At 33.6% G+C, this 10,927-nt stretch overlaps 1 protein-coding gene across 4 annotated transcripts; it reads left to right on the top strand.

Moving 5' to 3' along the window:
• The first annotated feature begins 5,458 nt into the window (after window positions 1-5,458).
• LOC148846273 (putative beta-D-xylosidase 7) lies at window positions 5,459-10,343 on the top strand. Of its 4 annotated transcripts, none has more exons than XR_016101880.1 (4): window positions 5,459-6,873; window positions 6,983-7,282; window positions 8,302-8,448; window positions 9,901-10,343. XR_016101880.1 is itself a non-coding variant. In XM_088953367.1 (4 exons), the coding sequence occupies exons 2-4, from the start codon at window positions 7,034-7,036 to the stop codon at window positions 9,991-9,993; spliced, it is 423 nt and encodes a 140-aa protein (XP_088809493.1). In that variant the 5' UTR covers window positions 6,256-6,873; window positions 6,983-7,033; the 3' UTR covers window positions 9,994-10,343. The 4 variants fall into 4 exon arrangements, 1 of the variants encoding a protein (XP_088809493.1); XR_016101882.1 differs by having other exon boundaries at window positions 6,256-6,873; window positions 8,387-8,448; XM_088953367.1 differs by having other exon boundaries at window positions 6,256-6,873; window positions 8,368-8,448.
• The last annotated feature ends 584 nt before the right edge of the window (window positions 10,344-10,927 follow it).

The raw sequence follows: 10,927 nt of genomic DNA, 5'->3' as shown, positions 1-10,927 counted from the left end.
ATTAATCAAATTGACACTTCGCAACAACCTGGAGATACTAAGTGGAGCTTTCATTTTAATTCAACTTGCAATCTAATAAGGATGTTTACTACAATATTCTCAATTCTTAAAAACATAACCACTAAAGGATCCACATATTCTCCACACAAAGATGCTACTTTTGTTGTGAAAATGCTAATGTCATTTGATTTTATATTTATTTTACATGTGGTGAAGATAATGGGAATCATTGATGTATTTTGTCAAACTTTGCAGAAAAAAAAAATCTCAAGACATTCTTAATGGTATGTATTTACTGTCTACAACAAAATTGTTGATACAAAAGTTGAGAGATGATGGTTGGGAAGTTCTTTTGGAAAGTATGACATCATTTTGTCAGTGAAACATCATTATTGAATATATATATTTACATCTACTATAGATCATCAATTGCAAGAGTTAAAATAGCAGATTCAATAAACAAGCAATATAGCTTCTTATTTTAAGTACAATTTTGGATCCTAGGGATGCTTATAAATCCTTTAAAGTTGATGATATATATAATTTGATTGAGAAGTTTTATCTTATAGATTTTTTTTTTCTAAAAAAAATCAGCTAAGATATCAATTGCAACATTGTAAGCTTGATGTGCCCAACCATCCAAATTTGTAGGATTTTTTTTACCATTAGTGATTTATGTAGAGGATTGGTGGGAATTAGAATGTCAAAAGTTTATCTTTTAATCGATAGATTGATTTTGACTCTTCTCATTTCAACAACTATTAAGCAATCTTTTTTAGCCATGAAAATTGTTAAAACTAGGCTTTACAATAGAATGGAAGATAACTTTCTCACAAATTATTTAATTGTTTACATTGAGAAGGAAATTGCTAAAGGTTTCACAATAGACATGATTATTGATGATTATTATTTGATGAAAGAGCGACAAGCCCAACTTAAAATTAATCTTAATGACGCTTTGATGCTTTCACAAATTATTTATATTGTATTCATTATACTCTTAGTCCTTCATGATAGAATATATAAATAGAAATTAATCTTAATGGCGCTTTGATGATTTCTATCATGAAAGAGCAACATGATTATTCTCATGTTGAGAATAATAATGTAGTCAAGTGGATAGCTCCTCCAGCTCCCTTAGTTAAAATTAATCTTAATGGCACTTTGATGACAAGTTGTTTTGGCATTGGCATTATAATTTTGAAATTACCTTGGTGAATTCCTATATGGAAGATTAACTTGAATTTTTAGACCAAAGAGTAACAAAATCTAAGGCATTCAAGGAAGGGCTTCTTATGTAACTAAATCCACTACTTGGTCTATTCCCCCTGATTTTTTGTTGCTTGTACTGAACTTAGACTTAATGCATTTATTGTGCCTGGAAAAGTACAGACAGGCCCAATGCACATTTCTGAATTCTAATGCAGATCAATAAACATTCAAAATGTCAAATACCCCCACTCTGCACTAATACCCGCCTGTGAATTGACATCAATTCCAAACCGGCACCTACCCCAATTGTACTTTGGGCCTAAAAATTCTGACCCTGGGCTGAACCGTCATTCTCCAAAAAAAAATATCCTTAGGCAAAAGAACTTCCTAGAAAATTTGTATTCAACTCTTTTAGAGATATGAGACCTAGGCCTACTTTAGAGGTTATTAATGAAGGAAACCAAACCTATGTAGATAGAGATTCCTTGAGCTATGTTCAAATGAAGAGAACGAAGTCACTAAATTACCCATTGAACCTTTATTAAGTTTTTGTGTGATTAAGAAACTAGCAATTATTGTTTGGGATACTCAATGTAAGTTTGGAGGTGAAATCGCTTACTATCAAAGCTTAGGCCAATTCTCTAGTAAGCTCTTGAAACTAAACATCAACATCATAGCTTTTCTATTTCTGTTTCTTTTTTTTTTTTTTCTTTTGATTAGCATAAAAAAATTTGATTCATTAAATTAGAAGCGAAAGATACAACAAGAGGTGAAAAAAAAACAGCAAACCCAAGAACAAACCATCCCAAAACACGGGTTGTCTCTGAATTACTTGTTTAGTTAGGCCATCTGCCATGCTGTTTGCAGATCTTCTAATCCAATTTAATTTGAATGAGCACATCTTTATATAGCTATCTGAAACACGTGAACTCATTCCTCATCTGCCAAATTACCCCTTCCCCCTTTTCAGCCAGCCCACAACTATTTTCGAATCACCTTGAATGATTAGTCTTTCAATCCCCATTTCTTTAGCCTTCACCCCATAAACTGCTACCATTAGTTCTGATCTCACCACATCACATTGCTCAATAGTACCTGAATACATTGCTAGGATGTTTCCATTTTCTAAGATTGCCCATATAGCTACCATCAAAATTCAGTTTCTTCCACCCAACACATGGGGATGACCATGTCTCTATATTTTTTGTCTTCTGGGGAAGAATAAGCAATTGAACCCCATGAGCTAAAGAAATCTTCAACTTCAAAGTCTACAAAAAGCTTTAAAGTTTTCACCCAATGAGCCACTCTTAAAATTATTACCTCTATTACAACTTCCTTATTTCTTTCTTTGTTTTCAAAGATTCTTAAATTCCCTTCTCCCTAAAATCCCGTTTCTTCTTTTAGAGCAACTAAAGATAGGAGGGCTAAATAATCCTTCCAGGCTTATTTAAAGGAAAGTTTGAATTAAAAAATTATTTAAACATTCTAAAAATTATATAATAACTTTCAAATAATTATTAAAAACACAAAAAATAATTTTAATTGCTTAAATAATATTCATATTATTAATAGTTTTATATTTTTACAAAATACATCACAAAATTATGTGCTAACAATATAAATCAGGGCTTTCTGAATTATTCAATTTAAATGTTATTCAAATAATAAAAATTTAACAGTAAAAAAGAAAATATTATTTAAATATTTCAAGAACTAAATATCTTAAATAACAAAGTATAAAAAATAGCGAAATGATTATATGACAAAATATTTAATATTATGTAATAACTTTAATAGAAATATAATTCAAATAATGAAAAATTTTAAATATAACATAACTAGATTTTAAACAGTTAAAATAATAAAATTATGTAATAAATTTAAAAAATTTCTTAAAACTTGAAAACTAATTATAACATAGTATTCAAATTAATATTAATTTAGTATTTTACAGAAATTAATAATGAAATTATGTTATAATTGTATAAATTATAATTTTATGGATTATTAAAATCAATAAATAATTAATATTTTCAAATTTAAATAATGAGATTATTTAAATAAATGAATAATATTGTAAATGACTAATTTCACTTATATTAATTAAAAATTCTAGAAAATAAATTTTAAAAAAATTAATATTTGTCAATAATAAATTTAAAATCATAATCTATATTTATTATATAATAATATATACTAAAATTAATATTTATTGTATTTTAATTAATTATTTATTGTTTTTTGTGATAAATGTATTTTCAATAATTATGTATAAATCTATTTTTTGTTTTTTATTTGATAGAAAATTTCCAATAATTATTGGAGATTAAACTACTGTTCTTTAACTTTTTAAATTTAATTTATTGTATTTTTGTTATAATTTATTGATTAATATTTATTAACAACTAAACTATTATTTGAGATTACTCTATTTATTCACTAATTTAATATATTTTTTAGTATTTATTGTATTTTTATAATGGCCAGGTCGTTTGATTTTGGTCAATTTACAAATGGCCGAAGCAAAAATGATCCAACCTAGCCAGGTTGGAAGATTGTTGAACCAAAGCTGGTCGAAAATACTAGAAAACCGACCAACTCGGTTCAAGTTGGTTACGTTGGTCAATTTCATTAGTTTGATGAACAACCCTAATTGAAATTAATTATTATTATTTTTGTATTGTAAAAAAGTTATTAAAAGTAGTATAAAAAATATAAGGGAAATTCTATGATGTAGGAAAGATATGGTATAGGAAGAGTTTTGATCAATCAAAATCCACCCATGAATTTTGATAATTAACACATGATTGGCTACCACAATTATGATATTGGTTGATTGGTCAAAAACTTTTTCAGATATCATATCTTTCCCACATCGTAGTCAAACCCGAAATATGAATAATTATTAATTATTCATAAATTCAAAGTACAAAACAATTATATACTCTTATGTGTTTCTATTGTTTAGCCTTCGCTTAATAAGTCTTGTGCATCGCATGGGTCCCCGCTAGTAAGAAACTAAGAGATGAATCGCAATCTCACCAAACAACTTACATAAGAAGCACCAGTTTTGGACAAACACCAATTTGGTCTTCTCCTCTAAAGCATATCACAAGTATTAATTAATGGAGCCGTGAAACACTTCCCAATAGAAACACTTCCTACTATTTCAAAATTTCAACTCGTAATCATTTGATTGCATCAAAACCTTTGATCATATGGGGGTTGTTGTAGTTCTTTATTTTTAGTGCAGGTAATTCAAAAGTGTTATATGGTATTATAGTCTTTTCGTTTTTCACATACTTGGGCATGCTAAAACATGTGTAATGTACCCAAAATCCTTTTAAATAGTTTTCTATTTTAAGTTCAAATTTCAAGGGGCTTGTCCTTCTTTTAAGTATCTTTTCTTACTCTAAATGACTTTTCAATTTTTCATTTAGGCCATGTTTGTTTTTCGTAAAGTGGAGGGGGGAAAGTTTGCAATCCCATTGACCAATTTATCTGTATTCGAATTTTAAATTCATGTGGAACCCATGTTAAGCTTTATTATCAGTTCCCTGGGTAAAAGATACCCTTGCGACCCTCGGGTAGATTGGTTTCCCGAGTGGAGACTAAACAAATAAAACGTAAAATCTCAAAACGTAAAATCTCTGCAACTCCTGAATTTTAGGAGTGATCATCTATAAATTTGAACAAGGAATAATACGACTAATCCAAACTAGATTTTTAAAGGTGGATTTATCTTTAATGGTTTCCGAGCACTGTGTGTAGGATGAACAAGTGATTGCTTGTTTGATGGCGAAAGCTTATCAAATAATCACATCTGAGATTTTTTTTTTATTTCTTTGAAATTGAGAATGTTGTTTGAAGGAATTTGTATGTTGATTTTGGGATCTTGATTGTCCAACTTACCACATCTTCTTAATTGTTCATTCTAATTTTTAATAAAAACCAATCTTCATCCTCGTCAAAACCATTCTCTCATAAACCCTTAAACAAACAAATAAATAAGATATGTATACATAATTATATATACATATGGACTCTGCTTCATCAGCTGCAGGTAGGACAAGGGTCTTCAAACTCCAGCAACCTCTCAATGCAAGAGAACAATGACTGGAAGTAGCCCTATAGAGAAGCTCAGGAGAAGAAAATGGTTAGGATTTTTCCCTCTTTTGCTAGTTTAAAAAAGGGGAAAAAAGATAACCATGACAACATTCCTACTGACTTTTTTTTTTTTTTTTCTGAAAATAGATTAGGCAATCAACTATTTTGTTAATGAAGTGATGAACTCAGTACAAAAGCCACCGACCATAAATTGCTAAAATCATCACTAGGAAGAGCTTGACAATTATCTCTTGGGAGTATAGGTTTACGGTTTTACCTACCTTTTCTTTCAACCCAAAAACAACCTTATTGAATATAAAACTGAGTTTATATTGCCAAAAGCACAACTAGAAAGAAATTCTTACTTTACTGTTAATACTGCACAATACATCCCTCCAAATTCTTGGTCCCTTAAATTACTTCTGCAAAAAAAAAAAAAAAATCAGATTTAGAGAGATGCCTCTGGCCATTTTGTTAGCTTTCCACCTTGGGTTTGGGTTCTTGGGGCTGTGGCTAGGACTGTTGGAAGCTGAGGCTTGTTGTCTGTTATCAATGGTGTATTTTCTCCTTCAAACTGATTGGTTTCAGGAAGCTGATAGAACTTGGAAATTGACTGGGGTTGATGATGACCATCTGGTTCTACATAGCGAAGCATATCATCAACAGACCTTTGTAACGGTCTAATTAACCGGTTCGGTTTTTGATTAGATATATGGCCAGTGATTAGTGGGTTTGAAATTAGCAATGCCAGTGAAGTAGGGTGGTCAGCAGTCGAAAACCTCCTCATCTGGGGAGAAGAAGAATTCCTGCTGTTACAGTACTACTGTCGTCTAGAGTTGTACTTTCCACGTGTTGGGCATTTATATGGTCAAGACTCAGGACCCACCATTAGATGCTTCACGTACATGTGAATGCCTGCATGATATTTTCTGTGATGAGCAACACTAAGCTTAGTTTCACTTCATTCTGCAGTTCATCATGGGGATAGGTTTCTATGATTTCCTTTCTTGTTCACTCTAGATAGTAATTAGTTGAATGATGGGCTCTCTATCTTCTTCTTATACGAAGCCTCAAATTAATTAGCGTCTGTTTGGTTAATAAGAGTCCGGAATCAGAATCGGAATCGGAATGGGTCATACCGATACTCCAACCCTCTTTCTCCTCTCTCTCGACACTCCCTCCTTCAAACCTTCTACAGTTCGGCGGTTGAACTCCGAAGATCCGACCTATATTACTCCGGCCAGATCATGATGGATCTCTCTCCTTTTATCTCTCCCCTTCTGCAAAACATCTCTACCCATCCTCTAAAGAGTTAAAGACCTCGTCTCTCGTCTTACTTTAGACGAGAAGATCTCTCAACTCGTTATCAATGCGTCGGCGATTCCCAGACTTGGTATTCTCAGCTATCAATGGCGGTTGGAATCGTTGCACGGCGTCGCCGATGCCGGACCTGGCATCCGATTCAACAGAACCATTCAACGTGCTACGAGCTTTCCTTAGGTCATCCTCACTGCCGCATCTTTTGATGAACGTCTTTGGTATCGCATTGGACAGGTAAGCGAGTATTCACTCTAACAACTTTGCTCATGAGAAAAAGGCAAAATCATTTGAATCTGTATCCCCCACGCATGGTTTGATTCTTCAATTTACTTTTACTTTGAAGGCTATTGGTACCGAAACTCGAGCTGTATACAATGCCGAGCAAACCAAAGGAATGACATTTTGGGCTCCGAACATCAATATATTCAAGGACCCCAGATGGGGGAGAGGGCAAGAGACGCCAGGTGAAGACCCATTGGTTTTTTGCAAGTATGCAGTTTCTTTTGTGAGAGGGGTTCAGGGGGATTCATTTGAAGGAGGAAAACTTGGCAATCGTCTTCAAGCTTCAGCTTGTTGCAAGCACTTCACTGCTTATGACTTGGATAATTGGAAAGGAATCAATCGCTTTGGCTTTGATGCTCGTGTAAGTTGCATCTTTCCTCCTAGTGCCTGGAATTTCAAAAGCGTGGTTGTCACTTTGACAAAAGTGTTTTCCCCTAGAAAACTTTTAACAGTAAACCCCACTGTTCAAATTTCCATAAACATTGATTGGCCGGTGGAGATGCTTTTTGGGGTTTTGGTTTTGTTTAGCAGCCTTCAGAAACTGCAACCCTTGCTTTTCTGTCTGTTACTGTGTTTTCTTAGTAAAGATAGGTGCTTTAATGGTGGAAGTGATTCCTTTTCTTTTCTCTTTTCTCGCCCCTCTTCAAGATTTTGCCTAAAATATGGATTTATTTCTTTGTTCTGGGCTTCTGGGAAATGGAGTACAGGTTTATCTATCTATCTATATATAGTGCATTAGGCTTAAAGTTTTCACTCATTTATGTGTATTTTAATAGGTCAAGTTGTCCATGTTGAAGAGTGCATAAATCAAAGGTAATGCATAAAGCGTTACTGCTAGCATTGGCATTTTTTTTTTATACTGTATCTTCTGTGTTTTGATTGGGGATGTGGTGGATGTGTGATGTGGCTGAATAGTAGGTGCCCAAGATGAAGGGATTAGGGCAGGAGAATAAAAAACATGGGCTGATCTAAGGTTCATAATCTAATAGTTGATATGGCCATTTAGAAAATGGAATGGCAAAATGGGATTTGGGAAGACAACTCTGTATGGTTGGATAAGGTTTTATTAAGCTGAGTTATCATTCTATGAATTGGAAAAGAAGAAAAGATCATCCAATAAAACTTGTGAACGATAAAAACATCACAGTTATCAATGTTTTTTTCTTTTCATTCAAGGAGTTATAGAACCAGTAATTTGGAGCAGCCTTTTGTTAAGTATTAGTTATAAAAACTTGCAATGCAAATATCATGTATCTTTGTATTTTTTTTTCTTTTTTTGCTTGCAAAAATGTATCTTTGTTATTGATAAGGCTGAAAGTGCTCTTTGTAATTTTTGTACATGACTTCTGATAATTTCAGAACTTGGTTTTGCTGTTTTAGTGCTGCAAATTGATAGGATCAAATTGTGGATTTTATTAGTCACAAGGTTACACTCTTGCCTCTCAGCTTGGTCATTCAATTGTAGGCCCAATGCCAAGCTTATTCACCGTCAAGATTGAGGACCCACAGTTAGCAGAGTTGTCTGGGGTAACATTCTTCAAAATTCAACCACATACTTTTTGTTCTTCACAACATATTTATGGAAACAAGAAATATGTTAGGTGGCTCTTTACCAGTTTACCTCCTTTTGAAGATTGGCATTCTCGTCTTTGATCAATTCATAAAAAATTACAAACAGAAAATAAGGATGGAAGCTTTTAAATATGAGAGGAAAATAGATAACACCTTTACATAATGAAATACATACTAGTAGGCTCAGGCAAGTTAGTCTAGCATTGGACAACTAGAATATGAGTGTATAAATTGTTTCTTACAGGAAAGCTCCTCCGACAGACCTCCCTGATCAATTCTGACTACAGAAGACATGAATCCATTAGCTTCAACGTCTCCAAACTGTGGAAAACCAGTTTTTGATGTTCTTTTAACAGGGGCAGAATTGGAAACTTTGGCTGATTCCGATTCCAGCTTTTAGTTGAACCAAACAGTAGGAATCAGAATCCGATTCCGATTCCTGACTGAACCAAACAGATTCCAGGAATGGACCATTCCGATTCTGATTCTGATTCCAATTCAGATTCCAGCTACAAACCAAACGGACCCTTAATTCTCTGAACCATTTTCAAGGCATTATTTCTTTTGGGTACCAACAGAGAACTAGGGGTTTCTACTCAACTTTCTACATCTAGTCTGGGTATTCAATTCTCTGAGGGTAGTTGTGGCCACTTTAGGGTGGGTGGACCAACTTTGGTCTTCTTCTGACTTTACAAATTAAATTCGACTTGATAGAGTTTAAATTTAATGGTTTTAGCTAGGAAGGATGGGTGGATTCAAAGATGGAATGTTTTGTCAATAGACCTCTCTCAGAATGGCAGCCTAGACGAGGCCATACCAATTACTACGGTTTGGTTTGGTTGACTGGCACAGAAAGGCTTAACCCAAAACCAGTGTTCTGCCTCACTTAATATGGCCACGAATCCTTCCTAATTAAAGTGAATAAACCTCTATGTTAAGAACAAACTAAAGCTTTTGCTGCATTACTGGTTGACATTTTTTTAGTAAACAGAAAAAAAAAAGTATTGTAGTACTGTAAAGAGGGTGAGGAATCCTCAGAATTTACAAACAAGTATGACTATAATATCCACATGACACATACAGCATGTTCAAAAAATGATGGAGCTCCACTGATTCTGGAAATAATCAGAAGGAGCTCTCATGAACTGGTGTTGTACTTTGGCCCATCTCATCAAGGTCTATCATTTTTTGCCATTTAATTTTTACCCAACTTTCTGATTGTAGGTGACTTATCTAGAAATTTCCTGTGTGAATAAGAACAAGATTGTATTCCTTCCAAACTGAGCCTATAGAATTCCCATGTTTCATTGTTCCGGGCATTTGTGCAGAAAACATGGTATTTTCCTTGATTGTATATGCTGTATTTTGTTCCATGGCTTGAGCCCTAATGGCTAAAATTCATGGCAGGCTGGAGAGTTCTCTTCTCGCATTCAACAGCTAGCTACCCGTGGTTCGGGTACCAACCAGGACTTGGTCGGTTCAAGATTTTGGATGAGTTGATCATTGACCTGTTGCTGAAGAAGGCATCTTAATATATGAATCAGCTGTGCCAAAAGTGAAGCCAGGCAATGTGCTGAGGTGTTCCGTTTGTGCCTTCACTATGGTCTATGGAGAATTTTTATTTCTTCTTCCCCAATGATATCCAACCAATTTTCCCCTGTTCTGTTTTTTTTGTCATTCTCTGTTATTCTTCTTTGATAGAGAACTGTATATCTGGCTGTACTTGAAAAACCCCAACCATGTAATTTTGGTGTATGCTGCTTATTGAAAGTAATTTAGACTCACATTTTGTAACTGTGATTTTGAAGGTCAAAGGATTGACATGATCTTATAAGCATTGGCATTTTAAACTCTCCTCTGCTACTTGTTATTTGTGAAAATTCAATGGTTCATTAAATAATCAGAACTAGTTTGATTTTCATAAAGAAGACCAAAAATTATGGCAATGGTCTTAAATGCCCAAAATTTGAGCCCAAAATAATGGCAGATGGTGTTTTCTTCTATTGTTGGAAAAACTTGAATTAGGCTCAAATTGGGTTTAAAAGAAGAGGCAGCATGATTTATTTCCAAAAATTTTAGGGGCATTTAAGACTTTGTGACAGTTTTCAAATCCATGTTCAAAGGGTAAAATTGGAAAGAGATGAAAAAAATAACAATTTACCTAGGAAAGTGTGTTGCAAAAGAACATGCGAAAATAAGAAACATCATTTACCTGTGTAAATCAAATAAGAAAAGAACATGGGTAAATGCACTTGCCCAGGTAAATGTGATTCCGAAAAAAGAACATGGCCTTTATTTTAGGGAAATTTGCTAAAACCTCCCATCAAGTTTCTGATTGTTATTGAAACATCCCGTGAAGTTTGGTAATTGCAATAACCTTCAATAAACTTTCTAACATGGTTGCAAGTAGACCCTCTTTCTTAAAACCCTCTAA

This window comes from Nelumbo lutea, chromosome 7 (assembly GCF_056320005.1).
Source record: "Nelumbo lutea isolate HS-2025 chromosome 7, American lotus-T2T, whole genome shotgun sequence".
Taxonomy (NCBI): domain Eukaryota; kingdom Viridiplantae; phylum Streptophyta; class Magnoliopsida; order Proteales; family Nelumbonaceae; genus Nelumbo; species Nelumbo lutea.
The sequence above is the reverse complement of the archived record's forward strand: the minus strand, read 5'-3'. Positions and strand labels throughout refer to the sequence as shown.